This window comes from Acromyrmex echinatior, chromosome 18 (genome assembly GCF_024713525.1).
Source record: "Acromyrmex echinatior isolate Ae372 chromosome 18, ASM2471352v2, whole genome shotgun sequence".
Classification (NCBI taxonomy): Eukaryota; Metazoa; Arthropoda; class Insecta; order Hymenoptera; family Formicidae; genus Acromyrmex; species Acromyrmex echinatior.
Genome location: NC_141869.1, coordinates 5,888,673 through 5,914,528, shown reverse-complemented (window position 1 = coordinate 5,914,528; position 25,856 = coordinate 5,888,673). Strand labels below are relative to the sequence as shown.

At 29.1% G+C, this 25,856-nt stretch overlaps 5 protein-coding genes across 12 annotated transcripts in view; 4 read left to right on the top strand and 1 right to left on the bottom strand.

Moving 5' to 3' along the window:
* Nucleotides 1-445: 445 nt before the first annotated feature.
* On the top strand, nucleotides 446-10,971 carry LOC105144831 (fatty-acid amide hydrolase 2-A). 2 transcript variants are annotated; one of them, XM_087415414.1, is made up of 13 exons: nucleotides 446-629; nucleotides 3,595-3,776; nucleotides 3,853-4,266; nucleotides 4,421-4,640; nucleotides 5,822-5,851; nucleotides 6,459-6,673; nucleotides 6,872-6,983; nucleotides 7,110-7,267; nucleotides 7,478-7,615; nucleotides 8,373-8,474; nucleotides 8,540-8,707; nucleotides 9,947-10,129; nucleotides 10,606-10,971. In XM_087415414.1, exons 3-13 carry the CDS (start codon nucleotides 4,108-4,110, stop codon nucleotides 10,708-10,710), a joined length of 1,590 nt encoding a protein of 529 aa, XP_087271540.1. In that variant the 5' UTR covers nucleotides 446-629; nucleotides 3,595-3,776; nucleotides 3,853-4,107; the 3' UTR covers nucleotides 10,711-10,971. The 2 variants fall into 2 exon arrangements, with proteins under 2 accessions (XP_087271540.1, XP_011052322.1); XM_011054020.2 differs by lacking the exon at nucleotides 5,822-5,851.
* Nucleotides 10,739-25,856, bottom strand: part of LOC105144828 (uncharacterized) — a 17,840-nt gene continuing 2,722 nt past the window's right edge. The window contains exons 1-2 of one of the 5 annotated variants that reach the window (XM_011054014.2): nucleotides 20,124-20,391; nucleotides 10,739-11,386 (exon numbers count right to left, since the gene is read on the bottom strand). In XM_011054014.2, coding sequence (XP_011052316.1) covers nucleotides 11,035-11,386; nucleotides 20,124-20,161 — 390 coding nt within the window. In that variant the 5' untranslated portion in view covers nucleotides 20,162-20,391 and the 3' untranslated portion in view covers nucleotides 10,739-11,034. Of the gene's footprint in view, nucleotides 11,387-12,002; nucleotides 12,244-16,624; nucleotides 18,485-20,123; nucleotides 20,392-25,856 lie in introns of those variants that run through there. The other 4 variants (XM_011054015.2, XM_087415422.1, XR_845983.2 and 1 more) reach the window with 4 other exon arrangements.
* Nucleotides 12,623-15,744, top strand: Ctu2 (Cytosolic thiouridylase subunit 2). Its single transcript, XM_011054019.2, has 3 exons — nucleotides 12,623-12,909; nucleotides 12,984-13,258; nucleotides 14,564-15,744. The coding sequence occupies exons 1-3, from the start codon at nucleotides 12,842-12,844 to the stop codon at nucleotides 15,589-15,591; spliced, it is 1,371 nt and encodes a 456-aa protein (XP_011052321.2). The 5' UTR covers nucleotides 12,623-12,841; the 3' UTR covers nucleotides 15,592-15,744.
* ND-15 (NADH dehydrogenase (ubiquinone) 15 kDa subunit) lies at nucleotides 16,496-20,025 on the top strand. 2 transcript variants are annotated; one of them, XM_011054018.2, is made up of 2 exons: nucleotides 16,496-16,619; nucleotides 19,607-20,025. In XM_011054018.2, the coding sequence occupies exon 2, from the start codon at nucleotides 19,614-19,616 to the stop codon at nucleotides 19,944-19,946; it is 333 nt and encodes a 110-aa protein (XP_011052320.1). In that variant the 5' UTR covers nucleotides 16,496-16,619; nucleotides 19,607-19,613; the 3' UTR covers nucleotides 19,947-20,025. The 2 variants fall into 2 exon arrangements, with proteins under 2 accessions (XP_011052320.1, XP_011052319.1); XM_011054017.2 differs by having other exon boundaries at nucleotides 16,547-16,709.
* ATPsyngamma (ATP synthase, gamma subunit) lies at nucleotides 21,633-25,826 on the top strand. 2 transcript variants are annotated; one of them, XM_011054022.2, is made up of 3 exons: nucleotides 21,633-21,791; nucleotides 23,374-23,919; nucleotides 24,642-25,826. In XM_011054022.2, the coding sequence occupies exons 2-3, from the start codon at nucleotides 23,384-23,386 to the stop codon at nucleotides 25,006-25,008; spliced, it is 903 nt and encodes a 300-aa protein (XP_011052324.1). In that variant the 5' UTR covers nucleotides 21,633-21,791; nucleotides 23,374-23,383; the 3' UTR covers nucleotides 25,009-25,826. The 2 variants fall into 2 exon arrangements, with proteins under 2 accessions (XP_011052324.1, XP_011052323.1); XM_011054021.2 differs by lacking the exon at nucleotides 21,633-21,791 and adding an exon at nucleotides 21,871-22,032.

Below are 25,856 nucleotides of genomic sequence, written 5' to 3'. Positions count from 1 at the left end.
CATCAAGAATGGACCAAGACATGGAGAAAACCCGCGAAGCACAGATTAGTTATATTCAACAGAATTGTTTGTTTTTTGTAGACCTTGACATTTTGAATATTATTAGATGACTCAGTCGAGTCTCAATGTTAAGATATACATATAGCGTGAAATTTATTCATATATTATTTATTTATTTAAATTATTTCGATTATTTATTTAAATAATCGAAAAAAAATTATGACGTACATGATCAAATATATGAGATAAAAAGTCACATAATGCGAATAGGTTACAAAAACTTAACAGAGAGAAAATAAAAAATCGTAATAAATGTCTGTAAAATTTAAATTAGAAGAATACATACATTTTGCAAAAAATTGATGATATCTATGCAAAAAAGTAAATTAAAACGTATATTCCACATTTTGTTCGCCCCACTTATCACTTCTTTAAACTCGTTTGCCGGCTGTCTCTTTTCGTATGTGAAATAAGAATCAGTCAAACATGAATAGTCGTGGACTATGACTGCACTTGGATATTGCTTGCTCAGTTTGGAAGCTGTGAATCTAATCAACATCATCTCAACAAGATTCTTCAACGCGTAATGTTCCAGTGTATTTTTCTAAAAATTCATACAAACAAGTAAGGTAATTAAATTAAACTTTATCTCAATATTCTTATTTATATTTATTAATATAATAAAATAATGCCAATTATTGTATGAACCAACGGATGTCAGTGTGAAATTTGATTTATTTAAAATAATCACAATCGCAAAAGTTATGACGTAGAATATATGAGATAAAAATAATTATATTATTGCATTGTGCTTATCATATTCATAAAATATCAAAAAATTTTAAATTAAAAAATATTGGAGTAGAATAAAAGTTTACTATTCAATCCATTTATGTGAGATGTCTATATATTTCTTAAAAAAAATTGGCGGTCATACTCGATAGAGCAAAGTTTCAGCTATAAAAATCTGTTTTTTTTTTAAATTGTGGTACAGTGATTTTTAACTGAATAACAAAAAATCTTAGAAATATTTAAAAAAAACGATTTTGTAAAGAAATCTCACGTCAAAAAATCGAAAATTTATTTTGGGCACATAATAGACCCAAAATGAGAAGAAAATTATTAAATTCTCAAAAACTGAAATTATGTATGTTTTAACAACAGTATTGATGACAACAGTATTGACAGTGTATTATCATTGTTGCGAGATAAAATAATAACTTCTGTCGAAACTTAAATAGATTTATAGAATGAAAAATAATGTCATAAATGGGAATGCTATACAATCAAATTAATTTTCTTTGTTACATACACATACAAAAGATCTGTTATAGTTATGTGAATATTAAAAATTAATAAACTCAAGAAATTCTATATTACTACAATAATTTAATAAATCATTAAAATTTTGACATAATACTCAGCCAGCACATAATATTTATGACTTGTTTTAAATATTTTGTATATTTTTGTCGTCTTAGATTGCACAGATTATAAACATTTATTACAAATATTTTGAAATATTTATTGTAAATGTTATACCCAGCAAACGAAAATGGATTTAAATGGATTGGAAATTTTCAATCCATCCGAATCCATATTTCTATAAAAATGAATTGAATTCTATATAAAAAATTTTTATACATGTAAAAGTTTAAATAAATTAAAGCAATAATTACATGAAATTCTATAGTTATTATTTTAAAACTTTTATACAAAAAATATTTTAAGAAAATGAGCCATTAAAAGAAAAATTTTTTTTATTCAATTGGATTAAGGAACTGCATTTCTGCTATTTAGAATTTTGAATAAAGCAGTATTCATGATGCGCAGAAATGGCCGATATTATTTTTAAATTTAATTGGATTGCAAAACTGCATTTCTTGCTCTAATTCTTACTCAGAATTTTTAATTAAGTATTCACGATGCCACACCATACAAAATACTATAACATTATTTTTAAATTGAAAAGCATAGAAATATACTCCATGCTATTCCTATAAAAATGCATGTAAGATTGAAAAGAAATAGACATTTGTTTCATGTAATTCCTATAAATGAATAAAAATGCATTCAGGATTGGAAAGGATTCATTTTAACATTCATGAATCCGTATTTCTGAAAATCTGAATCCATTTTAATCCATTTCAATCCATTCTTGTTTGCTAGATAGTAAATGCTATGAAAATACTTAATAAAATTATATCTAATTCAAGTAAAAAATATTTACTAGAAATATTTATTTATAGAGATATTTATTTATAGGGGCATTTATTTATTGAACCTATTTGTTAATTTAAAAAATTAATTTGTTAACTTAACTTAGTTTTTTAATTTAGTTAAAAAATAGTTAACTCGAAAATCATGAAATAAAACAAATTTAACTTTTAATTTTTCAATTACTTTTTTTCATTAACTTAACTTTTAATTCAATTATAAATAAATTCATTTAATTCATTATAGATTAATTTTTATCTTAACTAAGTTAAATTTTCAAGACTGTTAATTTAATTTGATAAAAAAAAAGTTAACTTACCCAACCCTGATTATATACATGAAAAAAAAGCTATTTTTAAATTAACGTATCTCGAAAAATTGATATTCAATTGAAGCAAAATACATATATTTTTGTGATTAAAATACATTCGAGTCTTCTTGCGTCATGAATATAAAATCGATTTTTATCGATTTTATCGATGAAACATTTAAAATTTTATTAATTTGAGATAATCGTTTTTGAAAATGTTAATTTTGTAAATATAAAATTAATTAAAACTGATTTAACTAAATTGATTTTATATTCATGACGCAAGAAGACTTTCGAATGTATTTTAATCATAAAAATATATGTATTTTGCTTCAATTGAATATCAATTTTTATAAATCGATTTTTTCAATTTAAAATAATCAGTATATTCGATTCGCTTATAAAACAAAAAATTAGGATAGTCTCATAAATAAAATTCACGAACTGCGCTTCGTTGTCTTTTTAACGATGAATCATGTGGGATGCAACCTAGAACCTCGAGGAAGTATTTACAAAGTATTGCGTTAGACATCCGTACATAGGATTAACATAAGTGATTGCATCTTTCATAAAACTAATATCGGCTCAGTGTAATGAACACACAGTTTCTGTTAGTAATACTTCGCGATATTTCACGTCGGTGTTAAATTAAGCAATATATTTCACACGTCCATTTTCATTGCCTTTTAGAAAAGTTTTGTGAACAAATGACGAAACATTGTATTAGCGACGATCTTGTAATCGAACAAATTGATTTAGAAATATTTATCTTTTATATCAAAACCACGTTAATTGTAGTTATATTGTACTCCTCAAAATATTAAATATTAACAATATTTCGAATATCCTTATTTTATTTTTTTTTTGCTTAATTATTGAAAAAGTTTGAGAGAATTTCTCACTAAATTCAATAATTAATATTGAAGTTATACTTTAAGAAATTGAGGCAACTATCGCGATCTTCCTTTTTTTATTGTTAGAACATCTTAAAGATATTTCCTCTGTTGATGATTCGACTTTAAGTAATGTTAAATTAAATGCATAAATTAAAAATTTTGTAATTCCAGTCACACATTTCCTGTAATTATCACAAGCGTGTTTTGGCAGTCAGTGAGACTTATGATAACATCGATGGATTAATTAGAAACAATCAAGTGAGATAAATCACAATAACGTGATAGAATGCGTTATGGAGTTTCCATTTATTATTAAACATTCTCTGCAGTGATCTTTGTTTTGTTCATTCAGTGTGAGTTTAAGTTAATAATATAAAATGCATGTGTAATATTTCGTGACCTAAAAATAAAACTTTCCTCTTTATTTAGGACATTCGAAATCTTTAACCTGCGTGGAACGCACACCAATGTGATTATAAATCTTAAAATTGCAAAGCTGAGAAATTCGAAATCTTTAAAGAGAAATACGTAAATAAAAAAAATAAAGATTTTTTTAAGCAATAAGAATAATTGATATTATGGGAAGATTATAAATTCAGATTTTGTCTTAATGATTTGCGTCTTAACGATATAAAAAAAATTGTCAGAACAGTTATATCGTTCTATATATAGAAGATTTAAACGATGAGAGTCATAAAGTACTTTTTTTTTTTTCTACGTTGTTTGCTCGGGCCTTTCTTCAAATTGCAAGGTTTGAAGAAAAGACTGCGATGTCCACCGATCGAAAATCAAATTTTACTACTGTCGGCGACAGAAATTGCCCAGAAAATCCGTAAAAGAGAAGTAAGTTTACTATCACTCTGTTGATTAGACTCGAAAGATTTTATCATCTTAGAAGGCAATATATTATTACTAAATTGATGCATGCACTGAAAAATCACTTGAATATAATTGAATCAAAATTATTCAAAGTTAATAACTTATTAATTTTTGGCAGATTAGCTCCGAGGAAGTAATCGTCACGTATGTGGAGCGATGCAAGAAAGTGAATCCGTTGATCAATGCTATTGTAGAAGATCGTTTCGATGCGGCAATTCAAGAGGCACGTGAAATCGATAATTTCCTACAATCAACAATAATAGACGAGACCAAAATTGCGAACGAGAAACCGTTACTCGGGTTACCTATCACAATTAAAGAAAGTATTGCTGTTCAAGGTAAGTTACTTTCATTTTTCCACGATTTGAATACATACAGGCATGCATATACTTTGCACTAAGAATTCATTTTTACGTAAAAATAAAAATAAGAAATACAACCTCCAATGACTTTAATCTTGACAATTGTTTATCCAAGACATTATCCTAAGCAATATTCAAGAGGTTTTAGCCGTCGATCGGATACCTTATGTAATGCTAATACCAGCGGTACTTTCAAACCTTATAATTAGAAAAATACTTAATGAAAAATAACTTTATTACAGTGTTTTGAAACCTGTTAACACCAGTTATTAAATTCTGGCATCAAACATAGGATGTTTTATTTTAAAAAATTAGTTTGACCTTGATCTGATCTTGACGACTACTACTCAAGGTCAAGCGGATATGATCAGTGAATAGATCTTTTTAAGCCCTACAACTTTTGTCTAAAACATTTTTCTTAAAAATGCTTTGCTTTCGAGATATTCGACTGTTTCTAAACTTATGACACATCCTGTATATATAAACTATATATATAAACTTTATTTTATTAAATCGATATATTTACTTTTTTTTTTGCTTGTGGAATTAACTACAATGAAATTTTATGTAATAACATGAATTGTGCTAAATTTTATATTTGATCGATGTTTGTCAAAACTATTAAACTTACACAGGTTCACATTTGTTATCCGAGCAAATTTCAAAGTACACAACGCTCAATAGTCTCAGCACGTCTTGTATTTTTGCATTCCAATTTTACGATTGATGCTAATAAACATTACACACGTACGGATATCACACACGTACAAAACTCTTTATAAGAAAATAAAAATAAGAAAATGGAAACAATAATTAATAATTCTATAGAACTTATAGAATTATATTAAACGTGAAATATTAAGGTCGCTAGCTTTTCTTATGTTTCTTTTCTTTTATCTCTAATTTGAATTACTTTGAATTCATTGTTAGCACATATACTTACGACGGTAATTCACACGGTTTAATGGAAATGTTTTCCTATCAGTTAACTCATCCTAATAGATAAATTTTTCTTAGAATTTTCTAAGAATTGTTTCTTGACGTAATATATGTTATTGCGTTAGACATCGTTTTACCATTTCATATACTGATTACTATGTCCAACGTGGCGTATTGACGTATTTAAATTTTAAATAAATTAAAAATTGATTCCACAGAGATCTTTAGACTTCCAGAAAAATACTCAGGTACTTTGCATATATTATTTTAAGTAGCAAATAATGAATTGATTTTAATTCTCCTACTCATCACAAGTGTCAGGAACTTGTGTATCAAAAATTAATGTAAAAATTTTTTAATTTCTGAGTTCTCTGAGATGAAAATTTATCATACCTTTGCATAATTTTTACAAATACATAATATGAAAAAGAGAGTTTTTAGGAAAACGGGCAAATGAGAGTAATAACGAGAAGAAATTCATGCACTTCACTTTGGATCTTTCAATTCTATAGTGGCTGCTATTCATGAGTGATGTCGCATATGTTCTAAGAACTGTATTAACGATGATGACTCTAAAAAGAATCGAAACGTTCATCTTTATAGAAATACACGCTATCAAGATCTGCACTGACATTATTTTCTGATCACGCTCCAACAACTACGTTATACTCTCATCTACCCGTTTTCCCAGGAATTGTATTGAAGAGTTATAGAGAAATTATCAAGATTTCCATTATTATTGAAAAAGGGAGATTGAAATCTGAATAAAAAAAAACATTATTGACCTCTTTTTAACATTCTTATTTATACTAGCATGTAATATATGTATATGTTCAAAATATAAGACTTATTTAGGAATGAGTTATTCTGTGGGAATGAAAGATGTTTCCTTGAGAGCGACAGAAGACGCCGACGTTGTAAAGAGGATTCGCAAGGCCGGTGGGATTCCTCTTCTTGTCAGTAACACTCCAGAATTGTGTATGTGGTGGCATACATTTAACAATATAACTGGCATCACTAGGAATCCCTATGATACACGGAGGACCGCTGGTGGCTCTTCCGGTGGCGAGGTATATTTCTTCTATACAAATAACGCGGTTCTTTTATAATTAAAAATTCTTATTACAAAAATTCGTAAAAGTTAAAAATTCTTATATAAATAAACCTTATATATAAATTATATATATATATATATATATATATATATATATATATACTTTTATATAAATAATGAAATTTTGTAATAGTTCAACATTATATTTAATTAGGCTGCTCTTCTGGGCTCTGGTGCTTCGATTCTAGGTCTGGCTTCAGACATCGGTGGATCTGTTAGGCTCCCGGCAATGTTTTGTGGCATTTTTGGCCATAAACCTACACCAAGTAAGTTTTCATCAATCAATAACGGAGAAAAAGAACAATCAATTAATGCAAAATTTTAATTTTGTATACTTGTTTATAAAACAATATAAACTAACATACAATAAATAAAATAATTTTATATTTTAGACTGGATATCAATAGAAGGTCACAAACCTAGCGCAAATGATGAAAATTGGTCTACATTTTTCTCAATCGGTTCAATGGTCAGATACGCTACAGATCTGCCTCTGTTATTAACAGTGATATCACAATCGGATGAAGCCAGAATTACTTTTAATAAAAAGGTCGAAATTTTTTTAATTTTATAAACTACTGCTTCTATATATGTATATACTTCGTTTTCTCTAAAAATATTAATTAAATGTAATAAAGTATTAGTATTAAAGAAATTAACTGATGAAATTGATATAAATGATCAATAAAGTTAATATAAATGAACATTATAATGCTTATTTTATAATGCTTATTTATGCAAGGTTTGCATATTCATACAGGTGAATCTGAGCGATATAAAATATTTTTATATGGATAATTGTGGCCCGATTCCAGATTCAATTACAACTGATGTACAAAATGTAATTTACAAATTGAAGAGACATCTAGAAGTAATAAGCGGTGCTAGAGTGGAAAAAGTATGTCAGAATTATGTTTATATTATAAATTATCTCTTAATTTGTTATCAGAAAGATTAAATTGGTAGGCAAAATAGATACTATTTTTTTATATGTGTAGTATAACACAGTAATAATTTAAATTTTTTCCGATACTTAATTAAAAATAATATATACAATAAAATGTATTTAAATTATATAAATACACTGAAAATTTAATATTATATATACAGGTTGGCCATATTCGACGGAAAGATCTGGCAAACACTGTAACTTTTGACAGAGATGTTAGATCGAGTAACGACGTTTCCCATGATTGAAAAAAAAAACATCTTTTCGTCGAATATGGCCAACCCTGTAGATGTATAGATTTCATTCTATTTAAAAGATTAAAATTTTAATTTAAAAAAAATAACAATATTTATATAGATAAATAATGCTAAGACTTTGAAAACAAGATCGTTTATATAAATAAATCAAATTATAATATAAGACAGTCAATTACGGTTAAAGTTGGATGTTTCAAATATTACATTATTATTATTTCTTATTAAATTTATATAATTTTCGGACATGATTGCAACTTTTAATACAATCAATCTGAAACATTAATAATCTATCCTAAATTAAATAAAATTAGAAAAATTTGTAAAGAAGTTATTGCAAGCAATATTACCTCAGGAGGCAAATATAGATAAATACAAATACAAATATAGATAAATACAAATATATAGATATATAAATCATATATCATATTTATTTCTTTAATTATTTGCAGGTAAATTTTAAAGATATGAAACGATCTTTTGAAATGAGCTCGATTATTCTTCTCAGTATCAAAGACGTATATTCAATGTTTAATCGTTGGGATAATCCTAAGGTACAGTTAAATAATGAGATTCATTGTTAAGATATGTCACAGATACATATTTCATAATTTTTCAGAAATCGAAGAGCTTGTTTATGGAAATACTAAGATATATTTCGTTTATGTCATCGCATACTTTTCCTGCTATTTTTTTCGGACTATTCAAGAATATTGTCGAAAATTTCCCAGTCAGCACTTATAACGAAATGATAGAACTAAGGACGCGATTGAGAAAACAATTAGAGGTAGAGTGTCTACAATGGATAATCAAATTATTAGAACCACTTGCATAAATTAATGATTTTATGTTAAAGCTGCAATTAATTTTTAAAGTTAAATGTACATATAACGATATTGTATTATTATTATGCTTTTAATGAAATATTGATGTTTACACATTTTAAATATATCCTTGGTATCATTATAAATAGCACTTTCTCTCATATATACATTATTTAGGCCCGGTTGCACTAACATTACTCTGTTTCTCTTTCGCTTTAAAACGAGACAGAGAGTTTTAAGCCTCGCTTAAACTCAAAGTAATGTTGGCGTAGTCGAACCTTTGTCAATCCTATCGAGAATTAATGAAAAGAGAAATTTCCAAGCAATATATCACTAACAAACGTCAATTAATTGTGCATTTGATTAATGTGTCATAGGAGTGAAGTATTCAAAATAAATTACTTAAAATGAAGAAAGTACTCTGATGAGAAAGATTTACGAAAAACTACATAGATTGAGACAAGATCTTAGAAATTATTAATTTTTTAAATACATTCGTAGTAACGGGACATAGAGCAGCATGGTTTCTCGTTTCTTTGAAGAACCTAGCAATCTTCGGCCCTCAAACAACGTTCTATATCCCACTACAAATATCTACGAAAAACTAAGAATTTTTAAGATCTTGTCTCAATCTGTCTGTAGTTTTTCTGTTTTTCGTAAAAATTTTTTTTTCCGCCAGGATATGCCCAAACGAATTGACACAGTAATTGTAGTAAAATGCATTTATATTTTCTTCTCATAGATCTCTAAGAATTTTTTATCAACTTTTTCGTTCTTATATTGGCAATTATTTTCACCTTAACACGAGAAAATATGGTATTAAAAAATTTTGAAAAAATTTTTAGAAGTTTATGAAAAGTAAATAAACAATTTTTGTCTCTTACTGGTTTTCCGTAAAATTGAGAGAATTTGAGTAAAAAATTATTGAAGACGATATTCAGCAATTTTTAGTAATTAATATCCTGTTAACTGTATCTTGTTATTATCCTAATTAATATCCTGTTAATGCGAACATTGCAATAGGTAGAGGACTTTTCGATCAGTTTAGTCCATTCTATCCACACATAAGCGTTTTGTCAAAACTAGTTTTATCAGATACCTCCTTCCCCTTTGTATATATTATATTTTTTTAACTTTTGTCTGTTTAACATATCTTATATTCGATTATGTTAATATTATAATAACGTTCATAATTTGCTTAGGCGCTGCTGAGTAATGATGGTGTATTAATTTGTCCATCTTTTACCTCGTCGGCATATTATCCTCACGAGTGTTTATACAATATATCTAATATCACATTTATGATGATTTTCAATGTACTGGGATTTCCGGTCACGCAGTGTCCTCTTGGCTTCGATAAAAACCAGCTACCAATTGGAGTTCAGGTAAAAAAATAATAAATAAAGCCGTCGCTGTTTAATTATTCATAATTAAAAATTGATTAGCTTATTTATTTAAGAATCAAAAAACTTAGTATAGTGATCACGTAATCGAAACTATGGAAACGATATAAACCGATATTCATAATTGATTCTTATATTTAAGACCGTTTATAATCTTAAAATGTTCTGAAACAATTACATGGCTGTATTAGCATCTCAAGATAATTTATATAAGATCTTGAAAAAGAAAAGACTATGAATACCGAAAGATGCAAAATATAAAGATGCATAAATATATAGATAGAATTTTGTTTTCTTGTTTCTATTACTATATGATTAAAATACTTAAATATTGTTATACTGTGTCCAGATTATACTGATTTTTAATTTATTTAAAATTTTGAATTTGTAAATTCAGAATTTTTTGTAAGAATTGATGAATCATTTACATTTAATTAGTTTTAACTTTATTTTTGTAGATTGTCGCGAATCCTGGTTGTGACCATTTGACGATTGCTGTTGCGCAAGAAATCGAAAGAAAATTTGGCGGTTGGCGAGAACCACAAACTAGAGGAGTCGTCTGAGAAGCGTAGTATAATTTATGACAGACAATTCGGTTATAATTGAAAATATATTATAATTTTTAGAGATACAGCAGGATATCCGGAAAGTATCCGATATCAATCTGTGCGATATCAATTTACGTCTGTATGTATTTTTGCATTATTGCTATCTTAGGATAAACATATAAATATTATATAGATACGAACATTATATAGATACGAACATAGCGTGGCTTCTTTGCTTTTTTATATATTTATTATTTAAAAAATTTATTGCTGATATTCAGTCAGTCTCTTCTTTCTCCTTCTCTTTCTTCTCTTCCTTAACATCCTTCTCATCATCCTTTATCTCTTGTTCTCACCGAGGTTGACTTCATCGAAGTTTAAAAGCAAGTCCTTGACCTCTTCGAAAACGTCCATGATCTCTTCTTCCGACTCGAAGACGAAATCCGATTCCTCCTCAGCACCTGCAGGGATGCCGTCCGTTGTCCCCACTCTTGTTCCAATAATTCCTGTTTCTTCCCAGATAATATCCCATATGTTATCAGGTAAGGGAATTACAAGTTCTTGTTCCTGCTCCCTCATTTCCTCTGTTTCATCCTGTTCGGGATCTACCGCTTTTGAGTATTTAATCGGTAAATCTTGATGCATCTTGATTGTTTTACGATGTCTAAAAAAAATAAAAAAAAATTTTTCTCTGTAATGAAAATAATAATAGTAATGTGAAAACATAAAAAATAATTAAAGAAATAACTTATTTCTCATCTCTTTCCAATTCTAGAATTGGAAAGAAACAATGAATAAGTTGAACCTCGATTAAGAGTTAATCGTGAGTTGTGAAATGGGGCGAATTTATGAAAAACTAAGGAAATATTATAGTACACGTAACGTATATTATAATATTTTTCTAATTTTTTGTATGCGTTTCTTTTTAATAATAGGGGCCCTGATAGTTGATTATAAGGATAAGAAGAATGAGCAAAAATAAGAAAGTGTGAAAGATATAGATCGATAAATGAGTAAGTTAAGGAGAATTGTAAACCAAGTCTTCTTCTTGATTTGTAAATATGCTGAAGCGAATAAATATTCTATTCTATTTTAAGTCTTAATAATTAGAGAGAAATGTAGTCCAGTTAAGTTTCCACTCGCGCGGCTACGGACTCCCCCAAATCTTCTCTAATCTAAATAAATATAATGGTCACGTTAATAGTATTGATTTGACTGATTCAAACACTATTATCCTTCATTCTATAATTTATTAATTGAATGATATTTAGTATTAGATATTATTTACTGTCTTATTATATCCATACCTGTATACCGAATGATTTGAAATTAGCGGGACACATGATTCGAATATTACAAGCCTAGCTTTATGTCCAGATTTGAGAGGATCTCATTTGCCTACAATCTCAATTGCACACCATATCAGCTGGTGTCTAGAAATTTTTCACTGCTTTACTAATGACAATATTTTATTTTTAAATTGGCCAATTAATGATGCATGTGTGCAACATGCGATGTGTGCAATCGGAGCTTTCCAGCTCCTGGATATCAATCATGAACTTTTCCTAGGATGAAAAGTGAAAAGTGAAAAATTTTCCTATTAACTTCAATGATTAAAATTTTCATTTTTCATTTTCCATCCTAGAGATAAAGTTTCATGATTGGTACCCTGGTGCGCACTCAGTGTCATTTAAAGCCGTTGTACACAAATCGACGTAAAGAGTAAGTTTAATAAAAATATAGAAACGAAATTAAAACACGAAATCCTCAATATATTTTATTGTGGTATTTGATAAAATATACATGGGTATTTAATTCAGATATCTCACTTTACAATCAGATTAGATTAATGTACAGTTTTAATGTACACTGAGAGTGCACCAGTTCTGCCAATGAAAACTATGCGCAGTATATGACTATATACACGTATTGTAGCATTTCGCTGCATCTTGCAGCTGTGATAGATTTTTAACCTTACTTATTAACGATTAATATTTCAATTCACGAATCAGAGCGATAATTTTTTCTTGTCAAATCTATCTTTACGCATGGATTTAGTGTATTTTTATCAAAATTTGAAGTGGACGAGCTCTTAACATTTACTGTAAAAACTGAATATTTTGTTGAATAAATTGCACAAGGAAAGATGTGTTCGTTAAACGATTGCATATTTGATGATAACAATGATGATATACCTAAAAAAGATTTATCGTTGTAAGTATAATAATGACAAATAAATAAGAAAAAATAAATTATTGGTATAGATTAATAATATTTGTTTTCAACAGAAATACGACACTATGCAGAAAATGCAGATGCGAAAATGCCGATATTTTATTACTTGGTCAAAGCGGTTATTGCAAAACTTGTTTCCTAAATGTTATAAACCACAAGTTTAGAGCGGCGCTTGGTAAATCTAAAATTATTCGCCACGGTGACAAAATATTGATCGATCATTTAGGGGAATTAAATTCTACCGTACTCTTACATCTCGTTAAAGCTGGTATGAGCGAATCTGCTCACAAAAGACTTATTTTTGAGGCAGTAATTTTGTATGTAGATGGTAAGTTTTCTATTTATATAAATCAAGAATTTTGATAATTATGTAATAATAGAGACTACCCTACGATGACCTCGATATATCATTAAAATCATAGTGGAAGGATACAATGTGTATAATTGTGTATAATGCAGCAGTAGATAGGAAACAATCAATCAAATGTTTGTCACATATTAACTGCAAAAGCAGCATTTGTCATCTGATTCTGTTCGCACTGTCGCATATTATATTGACTGTGTTCAGCAGAGAAAGCAGCTTTGCAACTTTCAAAAAAATTCTTCAATATGATTGGTTTATACGTTTAAATCTATATTTAAACATATAAACCAATCATATTGAAGGAACCAAAAGCAAGAACCATTCAGTATAAAAGTAATTTTTACTTAAAATAATTTAAGAATAGATAAAATATGTGTCAAAGGCACAAAAATCTACATCCTAGAACTATAGAATATAGTTCTTTGTAATCGAGTTACAAATTGTATTTATTCAATATTTTCACGTTAAAAAAATTAATCAATATTCATTCAAGTCTTCATTTGAGATAACATATAATTTTATATAATAAATTTTTATTTGAGATGACATTTTTATCGTAAATTTGTTACTATATATTGTGCTGTGTCACAAGTGCTATTCTGCTAATCTGGCATCATTGTAAAAATGAATGAAAATACTCATTTGAATACACTTCTTTTTTATTTTAATAGAGGTTTCATTATTATTACACAACACTATACAACAACATTATACAACACAAAGATTTTTATTTTCTCTTGCAGGCTTGTAAGCTATGTGCAGATAATGTAGAAGTAAATGCTAAAATAAAAATATTTGTGTAACCATATTCAAAAAATATTCATTTAAATGGAATAAAAATGTTTATTCGTTTCTTGATGAATAAAAAAGAAGTGTATTTGAATGGATATTTTCATTCATTTTTTATTCATTTATTCGAATATTAGGTATATTCATCGGTCACACCTTACTTTGTGTAGAAAATCATTACGCAGGGAAGGATATGGAATAGTTCTTAATATTGTATATATCAAAAATAAGACGTTATTTAAAAAATTGTTAATAACTTTTAATAATAACTTTTTGAGGGACAACTGCTGCCTGACATCTGTTGGAATCTCAATATCATCATTAAGAATCTCAATATGTAAAAGTCAAGCTCATTGGAGAGTGGAGTCCATTATTGTATAATTAGCAGAATATTTTATCGTATTGAATTTTTGATTATGCATTTTTTATCATATGAAATTTTAAGATTGAGAAAAATTCTGTATGTGTATATGTTGATAGATATGCAAAAAACCAACGAAAGAGACATACTGCGACATAAAATTGCTGAGGAAACAAAGGCCTCTGGATTTAATAGTTATGCTGTGTCAATGAGTCAAGTTTTAAATGAAGAGGATGCTGTGGATATAAAACCTATAGATCAAGAGATAAATTATGAAAACGATAATCGACTGCATGCAATATTAGCTAATTTATCGGACGATACCTCAAGGACAGATTTTCTCAATCAGTTGCGTCGAAGATTACTCCTATCGGCAGCTCGGAAACTTAATTGTAACAAGATATTTGTTGCTGATTCTGTTGCGGACATCGCTATGAACGTGCTTGGAGATGTATGCTTAGGACGAGGCGCGCAACTTTCCACGCAAGCAAACTTTTGCGACGCTCGATGTATCGACATTAAGATACTCAAACCGATGAGAGATTTTACGCAGCAGGAATTAGTATATTATTCAGAATACCATAAGATAAATCCTGTTAAATCAATAGAAGACAGTGTACCGGCAACTTCTATACAGGCACTAGCACGCAATTTCACGATGGAACTGGAATCTCAATTTTCTGGTACAATATCTACCGTATACCGCACAGCCGATAAAATAAGTCCGAGGAGCAACGTACAGCAAAGTTTAGAAAATAATTGTGCACTTTGTGATGCAAGATTGGACTTTGTCCCTTCTGGCAATGAAGTGACTGCCATGAGGGCGATCGAGGTTTCCAAATTAATGTCTTCCAAATGCATCGATACAATAAGTTCTAATAATGAAGAAAACGGAAAAACAAATTACCTCTTTACACACTCGGACAATAATGGTTGTTGTAACGATAATGTCAACTGTAATTGTGAGAACAATAGAGAGAGACAAGTAACCACAGAGGACGTTTGGAGACATCTCTGTTATAGTTGTAGACAAATATTTCGAAATTCGGATGTTTTACACAATTTGCCATTACCATTGTTACTCGCCGTTCAACAAAGAGCAGCTTTAAAGAAAATGAGAGAGAAAATCAATGACTTCTTGTTATAAGAAATAAAAGAACTTTTGTTTTAAAATCTAGCGTACAAGACGATAAAAAACAAGAGACATTTATATATTGATAAAATATAATAATGTGTTATTATTTGTATTTCATGTATTAAATTACTTGTTATATGCATTAATTTTTTCGTGAAACAGAAACTTTCACCTCTAGTTATTTAAATCTCCCTCATCATTATTTATTATTTCTATATGTTGAGCTATGCTCATGTTGCTTTGGTATACCTATTATATTTTAATTAGTCAAACTGAATTTGGGATTTCTTTGTCAGATAAAAGTAGTCAAGGTGACAAATAATTTCTTCAAATAATTTAAAGAAATGAGAAGACAAGTTGTATAAGATATTTGTTAACATAAAGTATGTTCTTTTTACTGAACTTTTGACAGTTCATTTTTCTTTCTTTTTTTTCTCCGTAAAGAAGAACAGAGAAAAGGGATACCATGCAAGAAGTTCAGCTAAAAAGAACAGGCCTGTAGACATTTTTATGCAGTTTTTAATTGCTGCTTTTTCTGCAAAATTTTGAGTAACTTATTCGCATGTCTGTGGTGACAGTTTTAATTTTCCCACTGCCATCATAAAGACAACATGAAGTTCATTCTTTTTTCACCCCAAATTCTGAACTGATATACACCAGTTCATAAGTTACGGCCACACAATGGCACACACAAAAATGTAAACAGTAAACGAATTGACCAATTACAGTAGAGTGCGTAAGGCCATACGTAAACAATAATCAATCCAACATGTTGATTTCTTTAGCCCGGATCTACAATACAATAGGTTTTTAAACCTTAAGCCATAAGAAATGGATGAATCGATAGTCAATTATTCTCCTCGCACTCGACTATAATTGATTAATTTCTTACGTCTTAAAAATCCTACTATTGTAGATTTGGACTTATTATGTCGTACTACCTTAAAGATCTTTGCGTGCCATGTTCTAAAAAGAACAAACCTGTGGCAACATCAACCTGACTTGACGTCGAATGCTATTATGTAAAAATAAAGCAGCAGGTAGATTATTTTCTATGTATTAAAATTTCTCCAAGAGCTTCAGAGCGTAAATAATAATTACAAAAACCGAGATATTGTCTATCTGTACCGGTACGTAATATCGTTCTCTCGTTTTTGCATGCATGACGAATTACATTATTATATTTTTTTCTTGTATAGATTATATCTTCTCATTAAAAAAATTGTTTGCCAAATTGTTCTTAAACAACATAAAGTCTAAAATTATGACATAAGACGTCTTTAAGTCGTCTTTTAAACGCAAAAAACATCTTGTGACCTGATTTTAAACACTGTTATCTGAGGTTACTTTTGTAACGTGGATAAACTGCAACGAGTTTTATTATCCGATAATACAACGATCATTATTTTTTTTTATATTTACTAGCTCATTAAGAATCTTGATTATATATTTAGTCTAACTTTCATAGATGATTGACTTGGACCAATTCTTTTGATTATCAATTCTTTTTATTTAATAGGATTTATATATATATATATATATAATACATATGAGATAAAAAGTTAATTAAAAACAGAGAATTATATGGAAATTTTGCTTCAAGCAATTCTATTATTTGAATTAGTTGCTAATTAAATTAATTAGAGTTTGGATGAAGTCATACTCAAGGGACCTATCATAACTGTCCGGAATCGATTTGATTCTCGGTGAAATATGTTACTAAATACAAAAATCTAAGAGATATTTTTATTATATATTCAGTCTCAGATTTAACTGATGAAACAAATCCCTAAAATTAATGGGAATAAGAGTATTTTCAAAATATTAGCTTTTTGAAAAGTCTGAGTACAGTTAAAATATATAAGAAACTATAAAAGAGTTTTGTTTAAAACATTTTTCTGTATATTATCATTTTGCTTATTCATAGAAATCAAATATAAGTATTATAACTTTGAGAGATTGTTTTATTCTTAAAATCTGAGATTGAGCTAGTATAAAAAAATATGTGTTTAACAACATATTTTAAAGAAAATCAAATCGGTTCCAGAATATTGTCGTATGTAGTTATTTATGTATTAAATATATATTAAAACACTATGAAATAAATTATGATTATGAAAAATAAATTATAATTTTTTTAACATCAAAATCTCATTCATTAATAAAATTACAATAAAATATAAAATAAGTTCGATCAATTTTACTGAAGTACAGGGCACAAACTTTAAAATATTGCATTGTATCACAACTTTCATATTTTCAGTCTAAATTTTAAAAGAAAATTCTCTCCTCGTAGATTCGGAAATAAGTTTCCGAGTAATCACTTTTATATTAAAAAAATTGTAATTTATTTTTTTTATAATTACAATCATAATTTATTTCATAGTGTTTTAACATAATAATTACATTTCTGACTATTTTAGCATTACTTAGGATTCACCATATAGAGATATAGTCCGTTTGGTATCCTTCTTTCTTTTTTATTAAAATTTTTTTTATTTTACTAGAGGAATGCTAAGCAGATTATGCCTCCATATGGTACATCCTGGATAACGCCAAAATAGTCCGAAATGTAGTTATTTATGTTAAAACACTATGAAATAAATTATAATGATGATTATGAAAAATAAATTACAATTTTTTAACATAAAAAAGTAATTATAACTCGTTATTTCCGGATCTATGTTTATGAAGTTTTTTTTCCTTTTTTTTTTGAGTTCCGAATCACTTTCCAAAATATTGCAAGCGATTTTCTGGACACCCTGTATATATGTCCATCTTGCGAGTCCATTCTCAGTGTGCGAAAAGCATTGCAGATAGAATTGTAGTCCCAGTGCTGAGATAACATATTTTGGCCGATTTTCAGTTTTATTCCTGTCCTTTATTTCACCAATCCACGCGCATCCTATTAATATATATAATCAAATACATATACTATAGTACATTTAGAAAATCGGCTGAAATATGTAAGTAAATCCCAGTACTGCTGTAATCATTTTGACGTCGATAGTTAGTCATTTTGAATTATTGATATCATGTGATCTGTTTAAGATATAATAATAATAATGTTATTTTTTTTACCAATTGATAATATCATTTATTTATGACATATTTACAATGTCATATTTATTGACATCAGATAAATGACTAATCGACGACATATTAGTGATTAATTAATAACGTTATTCATTTATGTCGTTAATAATATGAAAATAATGAAATGAGATATTTTTTACATTGTTTATTTGACGTTATGTGACTGTGACAAATTCACATCATTTTTATGATTATAGGACATTAGATTTGTTAAGAATTATTGATCAATTAATTACATCAAGTGGACGATATCTTGCTACCAAGGATATCGCACATACTATACATCTATGTAGTTAATTATGCAGGCTAAAATCTTTAGTGTGTTTAAGATATTAACTTTTTTTTATATTTTTCCTCTTCCTTATTAGCAAAAAATGGATTTTTTTCCCAGAATTTGTTTTGTTTTATTTCTTAAAAATTACCCTCTGTATTTCAAAATAAATTTTTTTAAATACGCACTGTGACACTTATTTTTTCTTTCAAAGTGCAACACCTAAAGAATATACTATTATATCCTGTAAAAATTAAAAATCTAAAAAGTTATGATTTTTTTAAAATCAAGAAGTCATTTTTTATGTTTCTTTTGGTTCGGTAATTTATTTTATATTGTTCGAATTAAAATTTAAGTATAAATTGATTCATATATATTTTACACTATTTGAAGGATGTTTAGTAATTTTTTTTATTTAAAACAATTAATAATTTGGACGCGACAATCGTTCAAAATCAAAATTGAGATTATTTGGACCTTATGTAACTGTTATAATATTTTACTAAAGTGTGATCATTGAAGATTAAAAATGTATCGAGAGCTTCTCCCCATGATTGCATAGAATATTTCTTTAGCAAGGATCATACTAAAATACTGAAACTCTGAAATACTGACTAATATATTATGAGTTGTGATTTCTAAAAATGCTGTATTTTTCAGATACATCATGCTAGACCACGACAATATCATTTGGACGAGGTGGAATAGTGCGCCCATGTTCAAGGGACCTCCCTCAGATGCCTTTCTTCATGTGCGCAATTTACAATCTCATAAACAATGCGGGCCATATGAGCTGATGTATATGGATTGCATGGAAGCATATGGTTATCATAGAGGCAAAGAAAAGTGCCGATTGATACTCGAGGATTTGTACGAATGTATAATGGGTATTAAAAGAAGGCGCCGCCTGATCGCTATGGATGCCGAGCGACAGCGGCAGTTTAAAGATGGCGAAAGGAAAAAACTTTACGATGAAACTCCGCCACTGGATCTATATTAAATCATTTGCAGGAAATATGCATAGTTTATGTGTGTAAATGTATATCATATTAAAAGGATTAATTTGATAGATGACAAAAGCATTTTATGTACAGAAATGTTATATCTGCTACATCAGTTCATTACTTTTCTTTTAAATTTTCTTTTTTTTTCTGGAAATATTATGTTCAAATCTTACCTGTACCAAATAAGTCTGCGATACATGATGCTCCCCATACAGCATAGAACATTATTTCAACATTCTGTGCTATGGATCATTTTCCGGTCGGATTTCGTTAATTCTATAGCAATTCTATAGAACGATTAGAATCTTTTCATTCTACTAGACTGCGGTGACAATGAAGTGAAAGGCCGGCATCGCAGACAATACAATGGATAGAATCTATTCTAGCTAGCAATCCACCTAGAAGCAGCAACATGAAAAAATTTTATTGCTATGATTTATGCAAAACTTAATTTAAAGCGCTCTAAATTTTTATGTTATAACTTAAATATTAGCTAAAATGTTGTAAACTTTATTATATATATGAATACAGTCCAACAGAAACTTTTACCGAAACTGAACACTCATTACGTGTCAGTTTCGACTAAAACTGTATAGCTCTTCTTAAATATTAATTTTAATATGTGTATTAAATTTAATTATTGTTTCAATAATTAAATTATGATGTTTATGGAGAAGTACTTATATTTTTTGACTAAAATTGACACACAACCGAAATATTAATTTTGATTTCAACCGAAATTTAATTAGTATTTCAATAAATTATATTTATGAAGGAAAAGTATATGCTATATGTCTATGAATACGGCCCTTACAATATTCCTAGTTTTTAATTTTGATTTCGATTTCGGTTGAAATTGACATGTTATAGCCGAGTGATCCGATTCAGTTTTAGCAAAAGATCAGACTTTACATGAAGTCTAGATCAACATAAGACTGGGAACAGATCAGGTAATACTGCTGATGCTGACTCATCGAACTGTTTTCGGCAATGTCTACGGACATTGAAAGAAATTCGGGTAAAGAATTATCCTATCTAACCGTCCCTACAGGGAGTTCTTCTGAAAGTTTTTCCCTTTTTTTAAGAAATCGTGTGTTGCTGGTTTCAGATCATTCGAAAAATACAATATAATTATGTAAAAATGACATATCTGGATTCCTATGACGCATATCTCTGTGCGTATTCACGTATCGAAAATCCGACCGATTGCTGACGTTCCAATCGAGGCTAAAACAGAACTTCAGTGATATTGGTTATTGGTTAGTATAATAACTTCCGCCACACGGCAAGTCGCGTTCTGTACGGGAGCCATAAAGGCTTGTGCACAATAGAACAAATATTAAGGCTTTTCGTGTGATGTGTTCCAAAACTTCCTCTCCGAGGAAGATTTTATTCTATATGTTATAGTATACGTTACGTGTACTATATATATCGAATAAAATTTTCCTTGGAGAGGAAGTTTTGGAACCTAAGAATAGAAATAATATTAAGATTTTAACTTATCAAATATCAATTACACCGGAATATATGGTTTCTGGTAGGTTGAAATTTTAATAATTATTCCTATTCTTAATATTTCCTCTATTGTGTCAAATGAGCCTTCTGCAATAAGCCATTAGTCACAAATCAGATTACTGCACATTGGACGTGATAAGCGATGAGCGATAAGCGATATCCAATGAAAACTCTGCTTTACGCTGCATGTGAAAGCGAACCTATGCCTCATGTGCGTTCGAATAATTCGATTTGGTTGACGGATCTCGCAGATCCGCTGATCCGGTTGATTAGTGGAAGATTCTCAATTATTTGTGAGCTTTATTTTCGGAGCTTCATTTTAGCCGGTGAGTCGATTTCGCTATATCGTTCCCAAACAATGCAGCTTCATCCTTTGGCTTGACCACGATATCGAACCGATTCTACATACATGTTCTCCTTGCGATTATGTAAACGGAATGATATCGTGCTACATTCGGAACTGAGTTCTTGATTATCGGACTTGATGCATCGCCGTAATTTCAAGTTTACGACTTAATCATATCGTATTTCACAGCGTGTCTTACGATTTATTCCAGGAATGAAAAAGTATGTATACAGAAAGGATTTTTGACAAAGAAGACGGTAAAATGTGCTTACCGAATGTCAGAAATTTTTCTCTGCAGATGTAACAGATCTTTCATTTCGTTGTATTTATCACTATCATCAGAAATGTAATTGCATTTTATCACTGTCATCAGAAATGTAATTGCATTTTATTATTATCATTAGTATTTTGTATTAACTGACAAAACAACTTATATGAAGCAGCTGGGTTATTTATCATTTCTATTCTGACACTCTTTATCCCTTAAATGAGGTAAAAAGTAGTGATACTTTTATTAAGGTTAATCCCTGCGATATCTATTAAATAAATATGCTATGTTTCCATTATTATCATTCATGTGTGACTGAACAAAAGCTACATAACAAATGAAACATTTAAAAGTGGAAAAAAAATAAGAGCGTTTTGTTTTTTTTTTGTCTTAGACCACCAATCTTAGTACTTAAGGTACTTATTACTTAAGGTACTATTGTATTGTATACTTATTTTGTATTGTATTCTGATGCTAGTCCTATTTACTATAGCCATATTTCAATATAAATACAATTCAATATAAATACATATTTTTTTAAAGACCTCATTTACATGGAGCACTTGATACATATATTAACTAGTAACTGTTATATTTTAATGAGGGCATGAAATAATACTGGTACAATAAATAAAATTAATACATACTTATATATGGTACTATAGATAAGATTAATATATTTATTTGTGAGAAGTCTTGTATTTCTAGTCAGTAGAGACAGTGCATGTGCTCTATTCAATTGATATACAACAGTAACTTTCTACTAAATAATTTTAATTTTAGCAATATATTAAAGAATGATATACTAAATTGATACAATATGCTTCAAAATGATTAATTAAATATATTATGTGTATGTTTACATGTATCATTAAAATTAAGATAATCCCAATATATGAAAAAATCAAAATTTTGGATTTGATAATGACTACACGAATCTATTTCTATTTATTTCAATTCTTTGGCAAGCTACTAGTTAGTGTTCGTATCGCAAGTGCATGATATAAACTAAGCAAAAGAAAATAAAGGACAAATCTGAAAATTTAGGACTTTGTTCCATGTTTTTCAAACTAGTTTGTGACTGTCAAGAATCTATGCATTATAACATTTTATTGCACAGTATAATTAAGTTGAATAATGCATATTTACTGATAATTTTCTGATAGAACTCAGTAACCGTTATGATAAAAGAACTGAAATCAAAAGTTGGACTTAGCCATTATTTGAACCAAAATTTTTCGGTCCGAGTCCTTGAGTTAAAATAGAATGATCTTTTGATAATTCGAATTTTTAGGAATCTAACAATGATGCTCAGCAACCGTATATCAACGTTTCTGCGACTAGCCGCGCAAGAGCAACAATGGCAACAGCAGAGGGGAATGGCCACTCTGAAGTCAATCTCTATACGTTTGAAATCTGTCAAGAATATTCAAAAGATTACTCAATCCATGAAGATGGTATCAGCAGCCAAATATAGTCGAGCAGAACGTGATTTAAAGCAGGCTCGTCCCCTCGGCATCGGCACAAAGGTGTTCTACGAGCAGGCTGAGATCCAAGCACCACCAGAGGAACCAAAAAAGCTTATTATTGCTGTGACCAGTGATCGTGGTCTCTGCGGCGCTGTGCATACTGGTATATCCCGCAACATTCGCGACCGATTATTAGATGATACTAAGGAAGGACGCGAGAACACGAAGATCATATGCATTGGTGAGAAGTCTCGTACCATTCTTCAACGGCAATTCGCGAACAACATACTCTTCGTTGCGTCCGAAATCGGTCGCAAGCCACCCACATTTAATGATGCTGCCGAAATAGCTATACAGATATTGGAGAGTGGGTACGTTAATCAAACTCAAGAGCTAGGATAGAGTATTAAATATAGAGTAACTAATTATTAGTTTAAACAGTTAATTAATGCAATAGACTTGTTCTTTTCAATTGAACTTCTCTTTTCAATTCAACTTCTTTATAGTTCATCTTTTCACTTTTTCTTTCCATGTTAGAGAAAAAAAAAATAAAAGCTGAACCGTAAGTTTAGTTTAAAAGAACAGACCTAGTACCAGCTGAGATTATTTACTATAAATTTTTCTAAACTTAATAAATTACAATAAAAAAACAAATTAATGAATATATTAATGGATAATATTAGGTGTTGGAATTAATTCGTAGCGTTTTTAATGAAAGAATGTTATTTATTTCACATGAGCATTAAAAAATACATTAATGAAAGTACTTCCCATCACTTGTAAAACGCTACGAATTAATTCCAACACCTAATAATAAATAATAATAAAAAGGCAATAGGAGTCGCTAGATGTAATAATTTTGAAAAATGATGTCTTGTAGAGGTAAAACGGTTCATTGTAGAAAGGAGTCCTGCCTGTGAAAACTTTTTATCATAATGACAAAATCTACGACATATCAAATATTCAGCCAATTCGATTGAAATTCAATTTCGATAACGTTTGTGTTACTTAACTATATGGATCTTTTAGATATATAAACTATGTCATTTTAAAAGAATATTGTATAATATAATTAATAACTATTCTTTTGCAGTTATTCCTTTGGAAGTGGACGTATAGTGTACAACAAATTTAAGTCTGTGGTATCGTATGCGATTGATGAGCTACCAGTGTTCGATAAGAACGCAGTAGTTCTTGCGCCGAAAATGTCAGTGTATGATTCGCTCGATGATGAGGTAATACAGAGCTATCTCGAGTTCTCTCTTGCTTCGCTGTTATTTTACTCGATGAAGGAAGGTGCCTGCAGCGAACAGTCCAGCCGTATGTCAGCTATGGATAATGCTAGCAAGAACGCCGGAGAGATGATCGACAAACTCACTCTTACTTTCAACCGCACTCGACAGGCTGTGATCACCAGGGAACTGATTGAAATTATTTCTGGTGCCGCCGCTCTGGATTAAAAATGTTCCGAAGGAGAAATTTAGTTTACCAATTTATAGTGTCGACAAATAGAAAGAGAATACGTTGTTGGAAAAGAAGAAATGATGGGGAAATAATCTTGTTAAGTCTGATTTATGGAATAATCGTTAACTTGTAGCTGAAGCGGTAAAGTTTAATATTAAGATTTCAATGCTTTTGTTCATAATATAATCATATAAAAGTATTGAAATCTTAGAACTGAACTTTATTGGTTCCGGTCTCCACAAATCAGATTTTATACTGCCGAAAGATCAAGTTTCTCATTGACTTGGATAGTTCAAACCATTGCAGTGTAAATATCAAGAATATTAAAAGCTTATCTGATATTTATATGTCCAAGTTGTTCAATAAATCAATCCAATTATAAAATCATATTTCATAATAGTAAATTATCATTTATATAATATAAATTCTGTAAATCTGATAAAAATAATACTTAAAGCATTATATTCGGTTAGTAATATAAATATGTAATAAGATTCAATATCATCATAAACTCGTTTCTAATGAGCTTTTAAATGAATGTGAATTCTGAAATAGTCTAACATTTTGATTTCTTATTCAGTAATTTCTAATGAAATTTTGATAATGAAAATGATAAGATAATCATTGTCTGATCGCATGAAATCGAATCTGTTACTATTGATTAATCGTTTTATGTAACTCGCGCGTTTGTTCTTTTTTCTCTTTACTATTTTGTCTCTCTCTGCTTCTTGGTCTTTGCGAGCATTTCCTTTTATTATTAAGCTATGCGCTGTATCTGTAATTCGAAGTAATAAACCTGTTGAAAAACTAACAACGACTACAGTAAAATCTTATCAATAAAATT